The following is a 20969-nucleotide window of genomic DNA, read 5'->3' on the forward strand; positions in this document are numbered from 1 at the left end:
TGGAAGTAACATTTGTAAATTTGCGGATGACACAAAGCTGGGTGGCAGTGTGAACTGTGTGGAGGATGCTATGAGGATGCAGGGTGACTTGGACAGGTTGTGTGAGTGGGCAGATGCACTTTAATGTGGATAAATGTGAGGTTATCCACTTTGGTGGTAAGAACAGGAAGGCAGATTATCATCTCAATGGTGTCAAGTTAGGAAATGGGGAAGTACAAAAAGATCTGGGTGCCCTTGTTCATCAGTCACTTAAAGTTAGCATGCAGGTACAGCAGGCAGTGAAGAAAGCTAATGGCATGTTGGCCTTCATAACAAGAGGAGTTGAGTATAGGAACAAAGAGGTCCTTCTGCAGTTGTACAGGGCCCTAGTGAGACCGCACCTGGAGTACTGTGTGCAGTTTTGGTCTCCAAATTTGAGGAAGGATGTTCTTGCTATTGAGGGCGTGCAGCGTAGGTTTACTAGGTTAATTCCTGGAGTGGCGGGACTGTCATATGTTGAAAGACTGGAGCGACTAGGCTTGTATACACTGGAATTTAGAAGCATGAGAGGGGATCTTATTAAAACATATAAGATTATTAAGGGGTTGAACACGTTAGAGGCAGGAAACATATTCCCAATGTTGGGGGAGTCCAGAACCAGGGGCCACAGTTTAAGAATAAGGGGTAGGCCATTTAGAACGGAGATGAGGAAAAACATTTTCAGTCAGAGAGTTTTAAATCTGTGGAATTCTCTGCCTCAGAAGGCAGTGGAGGCCAATTCTCTGGATGCTTTCAAGAGAGAGCTAGATAGAGCTCTTAAAGATAGCGGAGTCAGGGGGTATGGGGAGAAGGCAGGAACGGGGTACTGATTGTGGATGATCAGCCATGATCACATTGAATGGTGGTGCTGGCTTGAAGGGCCGAATGGCCTACTCCTGCACCTATTGTCTATTGTCTACTGTCTATTGTCTATTATCCCTACAGGTTTGTAGGTTAATTGGCGTCAGTGAAATTGTAAACTGTCCCTAGTGTGCGGGATAGTGCTCGTGTACGGGGATCGCCGGGTTGGCATGTATTCAGCGGGCCGAAGGGCCTGTTTCCATGCTGTTCCTCTAAAGTAAAGTCTGAAGCAAGAGGAAGCCCACGCGGCCGCAGGGAGGGCGTGCATACTCCGCGCAGGCAGCACTCGAAGGCAGCGTTGAGCCCGGGTGCTTGGCGCTGCAGGACAGGGCGTAATTGCGGCTGCTGGGCACCGCCCCGGTCGGCGTGCTTGGGTCCACGTGGACCTAGCTGGGCTCTGTGCTGTCTTTCCCTCACGTGATTCCCTCATGTGGTTCCTCAGGCAGAGCCGCTGGTCGTGGATCTGAAGGACCTTTTCCAGCTGGTCTACAACTTGAAGAAGAAGGAGGAGGTGGAGAATCAGACCGAGGTGAGGGAGCTCCTTCAGGGGCAAGGAGGGAGCCCACCCCCCCACCCTCCCCCCCCCCCCCCCCTCTCCCCAGTGGGGTGGGGTGGCTGTGGGTGGAAGGCCGTGGGTGGTACACTGGGTGGGGGAGGCTTGTGGGTGTGGGCTTGCATTCAAGAGAGAGCTAGATAGAGCTCTTAAGGATAGCGGAGTCAGGGGGTATGGGGAGAAGGCAGGAACGGGGTACTAATTGAGAATGATGAGCCATGATCACATTGAATGGTGGTGCTGGCTCGAAGGTCCGAATGGCCTCCTCCTGCACCTATTGTCTATTGTCTATTGTCTATGGTCTATGGTCTATTGTCTATGGTCTATGGTCTATGGTCTATGGTCTATGGTCTATGGTCTATGGTCTATTGTCTATGGTCTATGGACTATGGTCTATGGTCTATGGTCTATGGTCTATGGTCTATGGTCTATGGTCTATGGTCTATGGTCTGTGGTCTGTGGTCTATGGTCTATGGTCTGTGGTCTATGGTCTATGGTCTGTGGTCTATGGTCTATGGTCTATGGTCTATGGTCTATGGTCTATGGTCTATGGTCTGTGGTCTATGGTCTATGGTCTATGGTCTATGGTCTATGGTCTATGGTCTGTGGTCTGTGGTCTATGGTCTATGGTCTATGGTCTATGGTCTATGGTCTATGGTCTGTGGTCTGTGGTCTGTGGTCTGTGGTCTATGGTCTATGGTCTATGGTCTATTGTCTATGGTCTATGGTCTATGGTCTGTGGTCTGTGGTCTATGGTCTATGGTCTATGGTCTATGGTCTATGGTCTATGGTCTATGGTCTGTGGTCTATGGTCTATGGTCTATGGTCTATGGTCTATGGTCTATGGTCTATGGTCTATTGTCTATTGTCTATGGTCTATTGTCTATTGTCTATTGTCTATCACTGTGTTGGTTGGCTGAACAGTGAAAAGTGTTTTTGTTGCATGCTATCCATTGGCGGAAAGGATATACTTGATGACTATCAAGCTTCCCGCAGTGTAGAGATGAATGAATGAATGAATAGGTTTATTGGCCAAGTATGCGCGTATACAAGGAATGTGCCTTGGTGCTCCGCTCACAAATGACAACACAAACACACAGTTAACAATTAAGAATAAAGCATAACCACATCAAAACAATAAGGATACAACATTACGGTCTAAACATGTGGGTGGAAATAAACCAGAGCAACAAAGAGACTACAGACTTTGGTTATTCAGTAGAACTATCACTCGTGGGGAAAAAAAGTAGTTTTATGTCTGGCTGTGGCTGCTTTGACAGTCCGGAGTCGCCTTCCAGAGGGAAGTGCTTCGAAGAGTTTGTGGCCAGGGTGAGAGGGGTCAGAGATGATCTTGCCCGCTCGCTTCCTGGCCCTTGCAGTGTACAGTTCGTCAATGGGGGGAACGGTTGCAGCCAACAACCTTCTCACCTGTGCGAACGATCCGTTGCAGCCTCTGGATGCAGTATAAAGGGAATCATGTTGAGTGCAAGATAAAGTCTGATTATCTCCAATGAGGTAGATGGGAGGGCAGGACAGCTCTCTAGTTGGTGATGGGATGGTTCAGTTGCCTGATAACAGCCGGGAAGAAACTGTCCCTGAATCTGGAGGTGTGCGTTTTCACACTTCTGTACCTCTTGCCCGATGGGAGAGGGGAGAAGAGGGAGTGGCCGGGGTGAGACTGGTCCTTGATTATGCTGCTGGCCTTGCGGAGGCAGCGTGAGATGTAGATGGAGTCGATGGAAGGGAGGTTGGTTTGTGCGATGGTCTGGGCTGCGTCTACAACTCTCCCTGTGATGTCTCGTGGTCTTGGATGGGAGGTGTTCCCAAGGTGGAGGTGTCTGTTTCCATGGCTACAGGTTCAATGTGGTTGATGCCGTGATGAATACCATCTCAGTGCAGCCAGTCCAACTCTGTCAATGAGCTACTCAACGCCCCTCCATTGTACGTGCTCCCCCAACTCAACTCCTTGTTTCCTTTTGTCTTTCAGGACGACAAGCCCACTGAGGTAAGATCTCCAATGTTCTGGAAGGGCGGCGCGGTGGCGCAGCGGTAGCGCTGCTGCCTCACAGCGCCGGAGACCCGGGTTCGATCCCGACTGCAGGCGCTGTCTGCGCGGAGTTTGTACGTTCTCCCCGTGACCTGCGTGGGTTTTCTCCGGGCGCTCCGGTCTCCTCCCGCACTCCAAAGACGTACAGGTTTATTGGTTAACTGGCTTCTGAAAATTGTCCCGACTGTGTGGGATAGGGCTAGTGTAGGCGATCGTTGGTCGGCACGGACCTAGTGGGCCGAAGGGCCTGTTTCCACGCAGTTTCTCTAAACTAAACCAAGCTGTTGATTCATCAAACCATTTCCCACCTTTTGGACTTAAATAGTAGAATGGAACAATGCAGCAGAGTATCAGGCCTACACGATCTCCCGGTTGCTAAACACTTCAACTCCCCCTGCCATTCCCACACTGCCTTTCTGTCCTGGGCCTCCTTCATTGTCAGAGTGAGGCCCAGCGCAAATTGGTGGAACAGCACCTCATATTTCGCTTGGGCAGCTCACACCCCAGCGGTATGAACATTGACTTCTCTAACTTCAAGTAACCCTTTGCTCTCCCTCTCTCTCCGTCCCTCCCCCACCCTAGTTCTCCGACTAGTTTGACTGTCCTCCAGATTAAATTTTCCTTTGCCTCGTTGTCACTTTCTCCTAGCTAACATTTTCGACATTTTCCTTGAGCCTTGTCCCCTTTGATCTCACGTTTTCACATCTTTACCATTCTATATCTCTTTCACAAAATGCCAGAGTAACTCAGCGGGCCAGGCAGCATCTCAGGAGAGAAGGAATGGGTGACGTTTCTGGTCGAGACCCTTCTTCAGTCTGATCTCTCGTTTATATATCAGACTATATCTCTCGTCTCCCCTTCCCGTGACTCTCGGTCTGAAAGAAGGGTCTTGACCCGAAACGTCACCCGTTCCTTCTCTCCAGAGATGCTGCCTGTCCCGCTGAGTTACTCCGGCGTTTTGTGTCTATCTTCCCAGAAGGCCCTTTGGCCCACGGTGTCCACGCGGAAAACATGATGCCAAGACCAACTCCTACCTCCCTGCACACAATCCTTATTGCCCAATCCCCATTCACTGCATAGCCAGATGCCTATCCACTTCAATGCTTCTTTCATATCTGACTCGAAGCTTCTTGATTATTATGTTTCTAAAACCTGCCCCAATGAAGAGTTGCTTCAGAATTTAGTGAGAGAGGGCGGAAACAGACCCGCACACCAGCACTATCCAGCACGCTGTGGACTATTTGCACTTTGCCGAAGCCGATTAACCTACAAACCTGCACGTCTTTGAAGATCCCCTCATAGCGAGGGGATTTGAGTGTAGGAGCAGGGAGGTTCTGCTGCAGTTGTACAGGGCATTGGTGAGACCGCACCTGGAGTATTGCGTACAGTTTTGGTCTCCTAATCTGAGGAAAGACATTCTTGCCATAGAGGGAGTACAGAGAAGGCTCACCAGATTGATCCCTGGGATGGCAGGACTTTCATATGAAGAAAGACTGGATAGACTCAGCTTGTACTCGCTGGAATTTAGAAGATTGAGGGGGGATCTTATAGAAACTTACAAAATACTTAAGGGGTTGGACAGGCTAGATGCAGGAAGATTGTTCCCGATGTTGGGGAAGTCCAGAACAAGGGGTCACAGTTTAAGGATAAGGGGGAAGTCTTTTAGGACCGGTAGCGCAGCGGTAGAGTTGCTGCTTTACAGCGAATGCAGTGCCGGAGACTCAGGTTCGATCCTGACTACGGGTGCTGCACTGTAAGGAGTTTGTACGTTCTCCCCGTGACCTGCGTGGGTTTTCTCCGAGATCTTCGGTTTCCTCCCACACTCCAAAGACGTACAGGTATGTAGGTTAATTGGCTGGGTAAATGTAAAAATTGGCCCTAGTGGGTGTAGGATAGTGTTAATGTACGGGGATCGCTGGGCGGCACGGACTTGGAGGGCCGAATAGGCCTGTTTCCGGCTGTATAGATATGATATGATATGATATGATATGAGATGAGAACGTTTTTTTTCACACAGAGAGTGGTGAATCTGTGGAATTCTCTGCCACAGAAGGTAGTTGAGGCCAGTTCATTGGCTATATTTAAGAGGGAGTTAGATGTAGCCCTTGTGGCTAAAGGGATCAGGGGGTATGGAGAGAAGGCAGGTACGGGATACTGAGTTGGATGATCAGCCATGATCATATTGAATGGCGGTGCAGGCTCGAAGGGCCGAATGGCCTCCTCCTGCACCTATTTTCTATGTTTCTATGAAACCGGAGCACCCGGAGAAAACCCATGCGGTCACAGAAGGTACGAACTCCGTACAGGCAGCACCCATAGTTAGGACTAGACCAAGTGGACCCGCTGGGCCCAACCCTCTCCTGCAATGGGGAAGCACCCTCTCCTCCCCCCCCTTTCTCCCCTTCCCCCCTCCCCTCCCCCCCACTCCACCCCCCTCAACCCTCATCCTCCCTCTTCCCCTTCCTTCTCTCCTCCCCTCCCTCCCTAGGAGATAGATTTAAACTTTAAAATGTGAATAACTTAAAAATATATAGCACCGATTTCAATGAAACTTCTTCCATTAGCACCAAAGGGACGACGGTGAGTAAGGTGGGCCCGAAATTGTCGTGCTATCGTGTACCGTTTTGGCTGTAGTTCAGGAACAAACAAACAAACAAACAAACAAACGAGAGCTTTAGTATATAGATAGATGGAACCCGAGTCTCTGGTGTTGTGAGGCAGCAACGCTACCGCCCAAGGGGAGATACAATTATTTCAATCCCTGTGCGTTCCACCCAGCACACAGTCGGGACTTGTGGAGTGGACATGTTGTGGCCCAGTGCTTACCATGTTTCTCCCCAACAGAATGGCAGTCCACTGCTTAACTTTGATGATGCCGTGTCCAGCATTAAGAACGTAAGTCTGATTTTTTTTTTTTAGTGGGCGTGGGGGGTTGGGTTAGCTAATAATTAAAGCTGCTGTAACTCAGTTCAGTTTCATTTATTGTCACGTGTACAGAGGTACAGTGAAAAGCTTTTGTTGCGCGCTTTCCAGTCAGCGGAAAGACAATGCGTGATTATAATCGAGCCACTTACAGTGTACAGATACATGGTAAGGGATTGTGTAGGAAGGAACTGCAGATGCCGGTTTAAACAGAAGATAGGCATTAAATGCTGGAGTAACTCAGCGGGACAGGCAGCATTTCTGGAGAGAAGGAATGGACGACGTTTCGGGTCGAGACCCTTCTTCAACCAGTCTGAAGAAGGGTCTCGACACAAAACGTCACCCATCCCTTCTCTCTTGAAATGCTGCCTGTCCCGCTGAGTTACTCCAGAATTTTGTGTCTATCATGATAAGGGATTAATGTTTAGTGCAAGATAAAGCCAGTAAAGTCCGATCAAAGATAGTCCGAGGCTCACCAATGAGGTAGATGGGAGGTCGGGACCGCTCTCTAGTTGGGAAGAAACTGCCTCTGAATCTGGAGCTGTGCGTTTTCACACTTCTGTGCCTCTCGCCTGATGGGAGAGGGGAGAAGAGGGAGTGACCGGGGTGAGACTGGTCCTTGATTGTGCTGCTGGCCTTGCCGAGGCAGCGTGAGGTGTAGACGGAGTCAATGGAAGGGAGGGAGGTTGGTTTGTGTGATGGTCTGGGCTGCTGGCCTTGCCGAGGCAGCGTGAGGTGTAGATGGAGTCAGTGGAAGGGAGGGAGGTTGGTTTGTGCGATGGTCCGGGCTGCGTCCACAGCTCTCTCTGACTTCTTGCCGTCTTGGATGGAGCTGTTCCCGAACCGTGCCGTGATGCGTCCCGATAAAATGCTTTGCGCGGCGCATCTGTAGAAGTTGGTGAGAGTTATTGGGGCAGGCCAAACCTCCCTCAGCCTTCTAAGGAAGTAGAGTCGTTGGTGTGCTGAGTGCTGCAACTGAGTGCTTGAAGTTTTTCCTCATCTCAGTTCTAAATGGCCTACCCCTTATTCTTAAACTGTGGCCCCTGGCTCTGGACTGCCCCAACATTGGGAGCATGTTTCCTGCCTCTAACGTGTCCAACCCCTTAATAATCTTATTATTAAGAAGAACTGTGAGGATCTGTGCAGTTTGGGTCACCCACTTATATCAAGGATGTCATTAAATTGGAAAGGGCACAGAAACAATTCACCACGATGTCGGAACACAGAATATCGAACACTGTACAATAGCACTATCCCGCACAGCAGGGACAATTTACAGAAGCAAATTAACCTACAAGCCTGCAAACATATAAGATTATTAAGGGATTGGACACGCCGGAGGCAGGAAACATGTTCCCGATATTAGGGGAGTCCAGAACCAGGGGCCACAGTTTAAGAATAAGGGGTAGGCCACTTAGAGCGGAGATGAGGAAAAACTTTTTCAGTCAGAGAGTTGTAAATCTGGTGAATTCTCTGCCTCAGAAGGCAGTGGAGGCCAATTCTCTGGATGCTTTCAAGAGAGAGTTAGATGAAGCTCTCAATGATAGTGGAGTTAAGGGGTATGGGGAGAGGCCAGGAATGGGGTACTGCTTGTGGATGATCAGCCATGATCACGGTGAATGGCGGTGCAGGCTCAAAGGGCCGAATGGCCTCCTCCTGCACCTATTGTCTATTGTCCTTGGAGTGTGTGAGGAAACCGGAGAGATGCAATGCAGGGGTTACTTGATATTAGAGAAATCAACGTTCATATCGCTGGGTTGCAAGCTGTCCAAGGGCGCTGTCCTCCAATTTACTCCCACTCTTTGTTTCTCACTCTGAATTAAAACCAAATCGAGAATTAAAATGAGAATGATTGCAGGAATGAGTGGGTTAACATATGATGAGTGTTTGTCGACACTGGGCCTGCACTCGCTGGAGTTTAGAAGGATGAGGGGGGACCTCATTGAAACGTACCGAACAGCGAAAGGTCTGGATAGAGTGGATGTGGAGAGGATGTTTCCACTAGTGGGAGAGTCTAGGATCAGAGGTCACAGTCTCAGAATTAAAGGACGTTCCTTTAGGAAGGAGACGAGGAGGAATTTCTTTAGTCAGAGGGTGGTGAATCAGTGGAATTCTTTGCCACAGAAGGCTGAGGAGGCCAGGTCAATGGATATATTTAAGGCAGAGATAGATGGACTCTTGATTAGTACAGGTGTCGGGGGTTATGGGGAGAAGGCAGGAGAATGGGGTTAGGAGGGGAAGATAGATCAGCCATGATTGAATGGTGGAGTAGACTTAGTTTAGTTTAGAGATACAGCAGGGAAACAGGCCCTTCGTCCCACCAGGTCCACGCCGCCCAGCGATCCCCGCACACTAACACTATCCTACACCCACAAGGGACAATTTTTACATTTGCCCAGCCAATTAACCTACATACCTGTACGTCTTTGGAGTGTAGGAGGAAACCGAAGATCTCAGAGAAAACCCACGCAGGTCACGGGGAGAACGTACAAACTCCGTACAGACAAGCACCGGTAGTCGGGATCGAACCCGGGTCTCTGACGCCGTAAGGCAGTGGCCCTACCCCTGCGCCACCATGCCTGACTTGATGGGCCGAATGGCCTAATTCTGCTCCTATCATTTCTGAACTCCTGAACAAACCTGTAGTGATTTTTCATTTTTCCTTTCCTTCCTCAGGATATTGACCAACTGCAGTTGTTTGGAGACATGTCCACTCCTCCTGACATCCACTCTCCGTCGGTAAGCAAAGTCTCCGCTGGCCTGGGCAGTCACTGTACACGACATTGAGGCCAGTGTTCTCGGCCTGTAACGTTTTTTAATAGTCAATGGCGCGTCAATGTCACAAGTGGAGAAACACGCAGTGAAATATTTTTTTTTGCGTACAGTTCAATAAAGTATTGCCATGAGTGTAGAAGTTGGGAAGGCAAGTTGCAGTTGTATAAGACGTTGGTGAGACCGCATTTAGAATATTGTGTTCGGTTCTGGGCACCCATGTTATAGGAAAGATATTGTCAAGCTTGAAAAGGTTCAGAAAAGATTTACGAGGATGTTGCCAGGACTAGAGGGTGTGAGCTACAGGGAGAGGTTGAGCAAGCTGGGTCTCTATTCCATGGAGTGCAGGAGGATGAGGGGAGATCTTATAGAGGTGTCCAAAATCATGAGAGGAATAGATCGGGTCGATGGACTCTTGATCCAAGATGGAGTATTTTTCCAAGTCCAGTCCACTCTCTAGGTCTTATGAGCAGTTCCCCGTTCCAGGCCAGCCCCAGACTGCTGCAGGGCCCCCAGTCATTGCCGTCCCCAAATAAGGGACAAAGGGTGACGTCACCGCCCCGCGCCCCACGTGCCCTCACCCAGCCAGTGGCCACGTGCTCCCGCTCCACCAATGGCGGCCGCCCGGGCCGGGAGGCAGGTTGCTACGCAACCTCCGAACCCGGGCCTCCTGGCCTACAGCGGCCCCCAGGCCTGCAGAGTCCCCCGGGCCTGCAGAGTACGGACCTACAGTGTCCGGGCCTATAGTGCCCCCCGGGCCTAATACAGGACAAGGAAGGTCCCGTATGGGACAAACCAATGTAGCCCAATATACGGGATGTCTCGGCTAATACGGGACAGTTGGCAACCCTTTGTCCACCATCACTGGCTCCATCTTCTCTGGTCTTCGGGGGATGAGCAGGGGGCCAGCTCGGTGGCTGCCCCTGCAGGCCACATGGCCCGCTGGGCCTGGTGCGTCTGGCTGCATTTCTACCTGGCCTTTGAGGCCGGTTCAATGGCTGGTTGGATCGCCAGCTGAGCAAATCTTTGACCTCTCCCAAGGGTGGCCAGTGATGATTTGCTTTTACACAGTAAACGTGTCCCCGCGATGCTAACCTCCCAACAAATTGTGGACGCAGCCCAGACCATCGCACAGACCAACCTCCCTTCCATTCACTCAATTTGCACCTCACGCTGCCTCGGCAAGGCCAGCAGCATAATCAAGGACGAGTCGCACCCTGGCCACTCCCTCTTGCCCCACTCCCCCTCTCCCGTCTGCAATGGGGTAGAGGTGAATCGGACAGTGCCCTAGCTTATGGAAGGACCGTTCAGAGGCCTGATAACAGAGGGGGAGAAGCTGTTCCTGAGTCTGGTGGTGCGCGCTTTCAAGCTTCTGTACCTTCTGCCGGACGGGAGCGGGGAGAAGAGGGAATGGCCGGGGTGGGACAAGTCTTTGATGATGTCGGCTGCTTTCCCGAGGCAGCGTGAAGTGTAGATGGAGTCGATGGTGGGGAGTCTGGTCTGTGTGAAGGACCGGGCTACGTCCACAACTCCCCGCAATTTCTTGCGGTCTTGGGTGGAGCTGTTCCCAAGTTTGCACTCTACAGCGCATCTGTAGACATCTGTAAGAGTCATGGATGATTCAACATAATGCTATGCTTTAGGTCACATGAAACTGGATTCTATTGGAGGCAGAGTTGAGAGCAGGTCTACAACAGACACAGAGTGCTGGAGTAACTCAGCGGGTCAGGCAGCATCTGTGGAGAACATGGATAGGTGACGTTTCACAGAGTGCTGGAGTAACTCAGCGGGTCAGGCAGCATCTGTGGAGAACATGGATAGGTGACGTTTCACAGAGTGCTGGAGTAACTCAGTGGGTCGGGCAGCATCTGTGGAGAACATGGATAGGTGACGTTTCGGATCGGAACCTTTCTTCGACTGAAAGTAAGGGCTGGGGGTAAAGAGGTGAAGGAGTCTTCACCTCCCGCTCCCCAGTTCCTGATGAAGGGTCCTGACCAGAAACTTCACCCATTCCTTCTCAATAATAGACAATAGACAATAGGTGCAGGAGGAGGCCATTCGGCCCTTCGAGCCAGCACCACCATTCAATGTGATCATGGCTGATCATTCTCAATCAGTACCCCGTTCCTGCCTTCTCCCCATACCCCCTGACTCCGCTATCCTTAAGAGCTCTATCTAGCTCTCTCTTGAATGAATTCAGAGAATTGGCCTCCACTGCCTTCTGAGGTAGAGAATTCCACAGATTCACAGCTCTCTGACTGAAAAAGTTTTTCCTCATCTCAGTTCTAAATGGGCTACCCCTTATTCTTAAAATGTGGCCCCTTGTTCTGGACTCCCCCAACATTGGGAACATGTTTCCTGCCTCTAACGTGTCCAGCCCCTTAATAATCTTTATAAGTATAAGAAAATAACTGCAGATGCTGGTACAAATCGAAGGTATTTATTCACAAAGTGCTGGAGTAACTCAACAGGTCAGGCAGCATCTCGGGAGAGAAGGAATGGGTGACGTTTCGGGTCGAGACCCTTCTTCAGACTCTTAATAATCTTATATGTTTCGATAAGATCTCTCCAGAGAAGCTGCCTGATATAAACCAGCATCTGCAGTTCCTTCCTACGCATTTAGAGTGGGTCGGTGTTGGCTGATCAAATCCTGTTGCAACCGATATTTGAGGGGGAAAGCATTCAGTTAAGGTTTGCCAGGACAAGCAGGAACGTTATGAAACATTGACTTCTCTAACTTCAAGTACCCCACGCTTTTCTTCCCTCTCCCTCCCTCCCCAACCTGGTTCTCCGACCAGTCTGACTGTCCCCTTGAGTACATTTTATCTTTGTATGCTTCGTTGTCACCTTCCCCTAGGTAACAATTATCTCTCTCTATTGATCTGTTCTACATTTTCCTTGATCTCCATCCCCTTCGATCTCTTGGTTTCTCATCTTTCCCCTTCCATTGTCTCTGTGTCTCCCTCTCCCCCTGACTCTCAGTCTGAAGAAGGGTCCTGACCCGAAACGTCGCCCGTTCCTTCCCTCCGGTGATGCCGCCTGTCCCGCTGAGTTACTCCGGCATTTTGTGCCTGTCTTGGGAATGTTGTGGAGTTCACCGCGGATTATTTTGGTCCACAGTGGAGTTGCCGGCACGGCGGGGGAATTGACACCATGGGTTCTGGGCTGTGGCCAGAGATGTCTGCAGAATGAATCCTCCAACGAGTGTTTGCTGGAAGCTGTTCTCATTCCAGGAGGATTAGAGCATTTTTCCAATTCCATTGTTTTTTTAGCAGCATTCTCTTAAAAGTTCCGTTTAGAGATACAGCACGGAAACAGGCCCTTTCGGCCCACCGGGTCCGCGCCGACCAGCGATCCCCGCACATTAACACACACTGGGGACAATTTTTACACTTACCAAGACAATTAACCTACATACCTGTACGTCTTTGGAGTTTGGGAGGAAACCGAAGTTCACAAAGAAAACCCACGCAGGTCACGGGGAGAACGTGCAAACTCAATAGTCAATAGTCAATTTTATTTGTCACATACACATACATGTGCAGTGAAATGAAAGATTACCCACAGTCCAACAATAAGACCAATAAAAATAAGCAATAACACACACAATCATAGACCCAACACAAAACAAAAAGAAACATCCATCACAGTGAGTCTCCTCCAGTCACCTCCTCACTGTGATGGAAGGCCACAATGTCTTTTCTCTTCCCCTGCCGTCTTCTCCCGCGGTCAGGCTGTTGAAGTTGCCACGTTCCAGGCCGCGCCGGACGGTGAAAGGTCCACGGCGGGCCGACCCAAGCCCCGCGACTCGGGTCGGGCGAGTCCATGCAGACAGCGCCCGTAGTTGGGATGGAACCCGGGTCTCCGGCGCTGCATTTGCTGTAAGGTGGCAACTCTACCGCTGCGCCACCGTGGCCGCCCTGAATTGCTGACCTGGCCAAGTTGAAGTGGGCAAATGCTAACCTGTTGCCCGCCCTAAAGATTCACCTGAAGTGACCTTCACTCTGGAATGGTTGGCTTCTTGTCTTGCGTTACGTATGTGGGGTATGCAGTTCGAGGAAATAACTGCAATATTATTCGCTCACTAAACCACTGAAGGCCTTTTTTTTTACAAATACATTATTCCAAAACAAAAAACAAACGTACAGAGTAGTAACGCGATCAAATCAAAGGCTGCCCGTATCGGCAGTTTACAAACAAAACAATTATCAAATTAAAATTCCGCCAGCTTTGTCAATAATACACTCGTCCTCCCGCGGCGACCAGCGATCACGGAAGGCCTCCAGCGCCCCCCCCCCGTGGACACCGCGTGTTCCCTCTCCAGGGACACGCAGGCACGGATGTAGGCCCGGAACAGGGGCGGGCAGCCGACCCCTGTGTGGCCGTCGACTACCCGCTGCCTGGACCCGCGAACGGCCATCTTGGCCAGGCCCAGGAGCAGACAAACAGGGAGACCCCCTCCTCCCCCCCATCCCGACCCTCCCCCCTCTGTAACGGGCGCCCAAATATCAGGAGCGTGGGGCTAAAATGGAGCCAAACCTTGAGGAGCAGCCCCTTCAGATACTCGAACGGGGGCTGCAACCTCTCACACTGTAAATACAAACGGTACACGGTCTCTTCCTCACCGCAGAAGTGACAGGCGGCCGGCGAGACCGTGAACCGGCTCAAGGACCTGTTGCAGGCCACGGCTCTGTGCAACACTCTCCACCCCAGGTCCCCGATGTAAAGGGGGAGGACTCCCTTGTAGAGAGACCTCCACTGCGGACCGCTCCCGCAGTCAGGTGGTAGAGTTGCTGCTTTACAGCGAATGCAGCGCCGGAGACTCAGGTTCGATCCTGACTACGGGTGCTGCACTGTAAGGAGTTTGTACGTTCTCCCCGTGACCTGCGTGGGTTTTCTCCGAGATCTTCGGTTTCCTCCCACACTCCAAAGACGTACAGGTATGTAGGTTAATTGGCTGGGTAAATGTAAAAAATTGTCCCTAGTGGGTGTAAGATAGTGTTAATGTACGGGGATCGCTGGGCGGCACGGACTTGGTGGGACGAAAAGGCCTGTTTCCGGCTATATATATATGATATGATAACACGGACCGCCAGGGCGTGTCCGGACGGAAGACGAGGGCGAGGAAGTGGAGAGTGCTTTTACCCGGTTTTGGTGAAGGCTCGGCACAAAATGCTAGAGTAACTCAGCGGGACGGGCAGCATCTCTGGAGAGAAGAAATGGGTGACGTTTTGGGTCGAGACCCAAAAGGTAACCTATTTATGCCGTCCGGAGATGCCGCTGAGTTCGGTATCTTGTCTCCATTTTGTGGGTATTTTACCCCTTTCCTTCGTAAGGGATTGCAAAATCCATTTCCCATCAGGATGAAACGTGAACGCTAAGTCCCAGGCGAACCGTGATCAAAGGAATGAGGTTTGAAGAGGCTCAGAACCAAAGATACTAGAGGAACAAGATAGACCACTCGACCCTAAAAACCGTAGTACGTCACGGCGGCCATTTTAGTAGGCAGAAACTTGCAGAAACATTTAAAAAGAAAAATAACAAAAATCTGTGAATTGATAGATGAGATATATTCTGCATTTTAATGGTATCATCACACATACTGTTCCTTCAAAACACTGATTACACTACGAGAGGCGGGTTTTGCTTACTAAAATGGCGGACGTTCCGCTCCTTTGCATACTGCACTTCAGTGTAGGCGATTTCGACGGAGGGAGAAGAGGCCTGGGGAGGAGGAAAGGGAAGGAGAGGAAAAGGGAAGGCAATGAGGAGGAGGAGGACTACATAAATTCCTTTTGTTCCTCTTGTTCCTCTAGTATCTTTGCTCAGAACAGACTGAAAGCGGGAGTACATCAGCAAACTGTGACTGCCTTCACCCCAACCCACTCCTCAATAGGTTCATTGGTTTCCATTAGTTTCACCAAATTTCATCATGGCCTCTAATGCCAATTTACGATAGTCGGATATTTTTTTGGTGACTCTCGGACTTCGGGCAGGGCCTGGGGACTGGCGAAGTTAGAGTAGATTTAAAAAAAAAACATTTAGAGATACAGCGCAGAAACAGGCCCTTCGGCCCACCGGGTCCACGCCGCCCAGCGATCCCCGCACACTAACACTATCCTACACCCACTAGGGACAATTTTTACATTTACCCAGCCAATCAACCTACAAACCTGTACATCTTTGGAGTGTGGGAGGAAACCGAAGATCTCGGAGAAAACCCACGCAGGTCACATAGAAACATAGAAACATAGAAAATAGGTGCAGGAGTAGGCCATTCGGCCCTTCGAGCCTGCACCGCCATTCAATATGATCATGACTGATCATCCAGCTCAGTAACCTGTACCTGCCTTCTCTCCATACCCCCTGATCCCTTTAGCCACAAGGGCCACATCTAACTCCCTCTTAAATATAGCCAATGAACTGGCCTCAACTACCTTCTGTGGCAGAGAATTCCACAGACTCACCACTCTCTGTGTGAAGAAATGTTTTCTCATCTCGGTCCTAAAATATAGTCACGGGGAGAACGTACAAACTCCGTACAGACGGCGCCCGTAGTCAGGATCGAACCTGAGTCTCCGGCGCTGCATTCGCTGTAAGGCAGCAACTCTACCGCTGCACCACCGTGCCGCCCTTGGTGTGTAGGAAAGAACTGCAGATGCTAGTTTAAATCGAAGGTAGACACAAAATGCTGGAGTAACTCAGCAGGTCGGGCAGCATCTCTGGAGACAAGGAATGGGCGACGTTTCGGGTTGAGACCCTTCTTCGGACCAATGTCAGGGGAGGGGGGCGGGACAAAGATAGGATGTAGTCGGAGAGAGGAAGACTGGTGGGAGAACTGGGAAGGGGGAGGGGATGGAGAGAGAAGTTAGAGAAGTCAATGTTCATACCGCTGGGGTGTAAACTACCCAAACGAAATATGAGGTGCAGTTCCTCGACAGCAACAACAATGGAATTCCAAGAGTGGGCATTTGGGATGGTGCGTGACAGATAACAACCACATTCACATGCAGGAGGGTGGGGAAAGCTGTATTAAAAGTTGCTGCTAGACTTTCGGACAGGTACATGGACAAAAGGCCTTATCTTTAGAAAGGAGATAAAAAGGAATTTATGTAGTTCTCCCCCTCCTCATCGCCTTCCCTTTTCCTCTCCTTCCCTTTCCTCCTCCCCAGGCCTCTCCTCCCTCCCCATTTCCTCCCCTCCCCCTCTTTGCCCCTCCAACCATCCGCTCCCCACCCCTGTCACCTCCCCTCTCCCCACCTCGTCTCCTCTCCACCCCCTTTTCCCTCCTCTCCTTACGATGGGCCGAATGGCTTAATTCCACTCCATAACAACTTATGAACTTGTCCTCACTGGATGGTGAAAAGGCCTGGATGGAGTGGATGCGGAGAGGATGTTTCCACTAGTGGGAGAGTCTAGGACCAGAGGGCACAGCCTCAGAATTAAAAGGACGGTCCTTTAGAAAGGAGATGGGAAGGAATTTCTTTAGCCAGAGGGTGGTGAATCTGTGGAACTCATTGCCACAGACGACTGTGGAGGCCAAGTCATTGGGTATTCTTAAGGCAGAGATTAATAGGTTCTTGATTAGTAAGGGCATCAAAGATTACAGGGAGATGGCAGGAGAATGGGGTTGAGAGAGAGAGTGAGATACATCAGCCATGAGTGAATGGCAGAATAGACTCAATGGGTCAAATGGCCTAATTCTGCTCCAATGTCTCATTATTAACTTAAAGGACATTATTTTAGGACGGAGATGGGGAGGAATTTATTTCGTCAGAGGGTGGTGAATCTGTGGAATTCGCCGCCACAGAAGGCTGTGGAGGCCAAGTCTTTGGGTATTTTTAGATTCTTGATTAGTGCGGGTGTCAGGGGTAACGGGGAGAAGACAGGAGAATGGGGTTGAGAGGGAGAGGTAAATCAGCCATGGTGGGGTAGACTTGATGGGCCGAATGGCCTAATTCTGCTCCTGTCACTTCTGGATGAGAAGGGCGCAGAGGGTCTATGGACTAACAGTGAGCAGGTGGGACTGGTGTAGCATCTTGGTTGGCATGGGCGAGATGGAACCAAGGGCCTGTTTCCATGCTCTTTAGCTCTGTGACCAACCTTTATTTCATGTGTAGTCTCTCTAGCTGCTGTTGACCCTGTGATTGAATGTCTCTGTCTCTCTCTCCCTCTCTCTCCCTCTCTCTCTCTCTCTCTCTCTCTCTCTCTCTCTCCTCTCTCTCTCTCTCTCTCTCTCTCTCTCTCTCTCTCTCTCTCTCTCTCTCTCTCTCTCTCTCTCTCTCTCTCTCTCTCTCTCGCTCTCTCTCTCTCTCTCTCTCTCCGTCGATGATTAGGAAGGCAATGACAGCTCTTCGGGTTGCTTGTTGGACTTGTCTTCTCCCGAGCTGGACCCCTTGAACACCTGTGCGTCGGCCAAGCCCTCTCAAGACGAGACCGCCGCTTCCACGCTCAGTTTCTTCCCCACGCCCGACCCCAATCCTTTTGGGAACGATCCTTTCTCTGAGCCCAACCAATCGGCGCCTCCATCTGTCGACGCGGTGAGGCCTCCCGGCCAGAAGGAGGCGGCGGGCCTCACCTTCCTCATTGACCCCAGCAACAGCCTTGACCTTGGCCAGTTGTCCGGCCCCGCTGTTGACTCGGCGGCCTGGCCGCTAAACGGATTGCCGCTGGCCCAAGGTCCGAGCGACTCGGCCAGCAAGCCCGCCCACCCCTTTGCTGACGTGGCGGCCACTGTGTCAGCCGTTTCCAATGGGCTCAGGCCAGACCCTCTGGGTCCTCCGAACAAGCAGCTGGACTCCCTCCTGGGCCAAGGGCTCGACTCCATCACACTCTCCCCTCCTCCGCAGAGCAGCAAAGGAGGCCGGGGCAGGAGAACGGTTCAGGTGACAAACCCTCGCAAGGACTACTAACCCAGAATAACCCACGCTCCACGCTACCCTAACCTACTGCTTCTCAAGCTCAGCTCTGAGATCTTCCACGTTCTAACCTTCCCCTCCCCTCAGCTCTGAGATCTTCCATGTTCTAACCTTCCCCTCCCCTCAGCTCCGAGATCTTCCACGTTCTAACCTTCCCCTCCTCTCAGCTCCGAGATCTTCCACGTTCTAACCTTCACCTCCCCTCAGCTCCGAGATCTTCCACGTTCTAACCTTCCCCTCCCCTCTGAGATCTTCCACATTCTAACCTTCCCCTCCCTCAGCTCCTAGATCTTCCACGTTCTAACTTTCCCCTCCTCTCAGTTCTATCTTCCACGTTCTAGCCTCCCCCTCCTCTCAGCTCCGAGATCATCCACATTCCCACCTTCCCCTCCTCTCAGCTCCTAGATCTTCCACATTCCCACCTTCCCCTCCCCTCAGCTCCGAGATCTTCCACGTTCTAACCTCCCCCTCCTCTCAGCTCCTAGATCTTCCACGTTCTAACCTTCCCCTCCCCTCAGCTCCGAGATCTTCCACATTCCCACCTTCCCCTCCTCCGTAATAGACAATAGACAATAGGTGCAGGAGGAGGCCATTCGGCCCTTCGAGCCAGCACCACCATTCAATGTGATCATGGCTGATCATTCTCAATCAGTACCCCGTTCCTGCCTTCTCCCCATACCCCCTGACTCCGCTATCCTTAAGAGCTCTATCTAGCTCTCTCTTGAATGCATTCAGAGAATTGGCCTCCACTGCCTTCAGAGGCAGAGAATTCCACAGATTTACAACTCTCTGACTGCAAACGTTTTTCCTCATCTCCGTAATAGACAATAGACAATAGGACCCCAGCTCCTCTCAGCTCCTAGGTCTTCCACGTTCTAACCTTTCCCTCCTCTCAGCTCCTGGAGCTTCCACATTCTAGCCTCCCCCCCTCTCAGCTCCTAGATCTTCCACGTTCTAGCCTCCTCCTCCTCTCAGCTCCGGAATCTTCCACGTTCCCACCTTCCCCTCCTCTCGGCAACCCCGAAGAGATGAAGTGCAGGGGCTGTAACTTGCTGAAGGTTTGGAGTCTCCATTGAGATTCCCAATTGCTTCCTGAGGTCTCTGATTTGTGGGGAAGACCTGGGGTTTTGGAACCTGCTTGGAAGGGGTCCTTGGTTGCTTGCCCAGTGGCCAACCCGTGGCGGTTGCTCAGTGCCGTGGGCGGGCGGGCGGGCGGGCGCACGCTTAGGCCTCGCACCGCCACCGCCTTGCTTCACTTCCCGGAGTTGAGGAGGAGGAGGTGGGATGGCTCCCGTTGGAGGAGCGACGCTGCACGGTCGGAGGCTGCTTGCCACGTGGACTAACCCCAGACTAACGCAAACCCTTGCGATTTAACGTGTGGCTTGAGCGCGCACGGTGGGGTGGCGGGCAGTTTCTGCGGCTGGGGGCGGAATGCGTGCTACGCGGGGCGTTGTGACGTGCCACCGTGTAGGCCCCCGCGGTCCACGTTTGCTTCGCTCTCCCTGCGTCCCTCCGCGTTCTCCTTCCAGCCACTGGAGTGGGGTTTGGGGGGGGGGGGGGGGGGAGGGGAAGGGAAAGAGAGGAGAAGCTTTAATGTTTGCCATCTCTTGCAGACCGTGAGTGACGCCATTGGCTCCAACAACTCCATGGCCCAGTCTGGTCTCGGAGCCTTGCACCTGTTCAACGTACCGGCCTCCACATCCACACTGGCCAGCCCAGGTAACACCTTCATAAGGTCATCGGTGAGAGGAGCAAAAATTAGGCCATTCGGCCCATCGAGTCTACTCCGCCATCCAATCACGGCTGATCTATCTCTCCCTCCTAACCCCATTCGCCTGCCCTCTCCCCGTAACCCCTTACACCCGCACTAATCAAGAATCTATCTGTCTCTGCCTGAAAAATACCAATTGACTCGACCTCCACAGCCTTCTGTGGCAAAGAATTCCACAGATTCTGATCAAAGAAATCCCTCCTCATCTCCTTCCTGAAGGAACCGCCCTTTAATTCTGGGGCTGTGCCCTCTGGTCCCAGACTCTCCCACTAGTGGAAACATCCTCTCCACATCCACTCTGTCCAAGCCTTTCATTATTCGGCAAGTTTCAATGATGTCCCCCCCTCATTTGTGGTTGAGCAATCAATAGTTATGAGGGGCTGTTACTGAACTGTGGTGTAACAATGATAGACTTGGCATGGTTGCAAGACACGCCAGTTTTTCAGCTACCCCAAGAACAAGCCCCAGGGGGCATTCTGAGGGGGTTTCCAAGAAAGACCATGGGTTAACATGGGTGAGTGATTGTGGGCACTGGGCCTGTTTAGAAGGAAGAGGGGGAGGACCTCATTGAAACTAACCGAATAGTGACAAGCCTGGACAGAGTATGCGGAGAGGATGTTTCCACTAGTGGGAGAGTCTAGGACCAGAGGTCACAGCCCCAGAATTAAAGGACGTTCCTTTAGGAAGGAGATGAGGAGGAATTTCTTGCATCTGTGGAATTCATTGCCACAGACGGCTGTGGAGGCCATCATTGGATATTTTTAAAGCGGAGAATGATGGATGCTTTATTAATACGGGTGTCGGGGGTAATGGGGAGAAGGCAGAAGAATGGGGTTGAATGGCGTAGTAGACTCAATGGGCCGAATGGCCTATTTCTGCTCCTATATCCCATCCCGGGTTCCCACACTGCTAAGCTGTGGGCAAATGGGGCAGGTTGGTTCAGACGGTCGGTGCGAGTGTGCTCCATGACCCGAGTGGTGGAAGCCCGGTCATTGGGAGAACTTCCCAACTTGGCACAACACTGGTCGGGTCGGGTCGGGTCGGGTCGTTGCCAAGTACAGACAAGTGTTAGACCTCCCCATTGCACCTGTTTAGGGACAGCTCCAT

General features: G+C 51.4%; 1 protein-coding gene across 2 annotated transcripts in view; it reads left to right on the plus strand.

Annotated features, from left to right (window-relative positions):
* The window catches only part of LOC144592297 (disabled homolog 2-like), a 53264-nt gene that overhangs the window by 16491 nt on the left and 15804 nt on the right, over window positions 1–20969 (plus strand). Inside the window, exons 5-10 of one of the 2 annotated variants that reach the window (XM_078396820.1) lie at window positions 1322–1408; window positions 3420–3437; window positions 6324–6374; window positions 9078–9140; window positions 17510–18058; window positions 19705–19810. In XM_078396820.1, the coding sequence (XP_078252946.1) occupies window positions 1322–1408; window positions 3420–3437; window positions 6324–6374; window positions 9078–9140; window positions 17510–18058; window positions 19705–19810 (874 nt within the window). The remainder of the gene's footprint in view (window positions 1–1321; window positions 1409–3419; window positions 3438–6323; window positions 6375–9077; window positions 9141–17509; window positions 18059–19704; window positions 19811–20969) is intronic. The other variant, XM_078396821.1, reaches the window with a different exon arrangement.

This window comes from Rhinoraja longicauda, chromosome 3 (assembly GCF_053455715.1).
Source record: "Rhinoraja longicauda isolate Sanriku21f chromosome 3, sRhiLon1.1, whole genome shotgun sequence".
Classification (NCBI taxonomy): domain Eukaryota; kingdom Metazoa; phylum Chordata; class Chondrichthyes; order Rajiformes; family Arhynchobatidae; genus Rhinoraja; species Rhinoraja longicauda.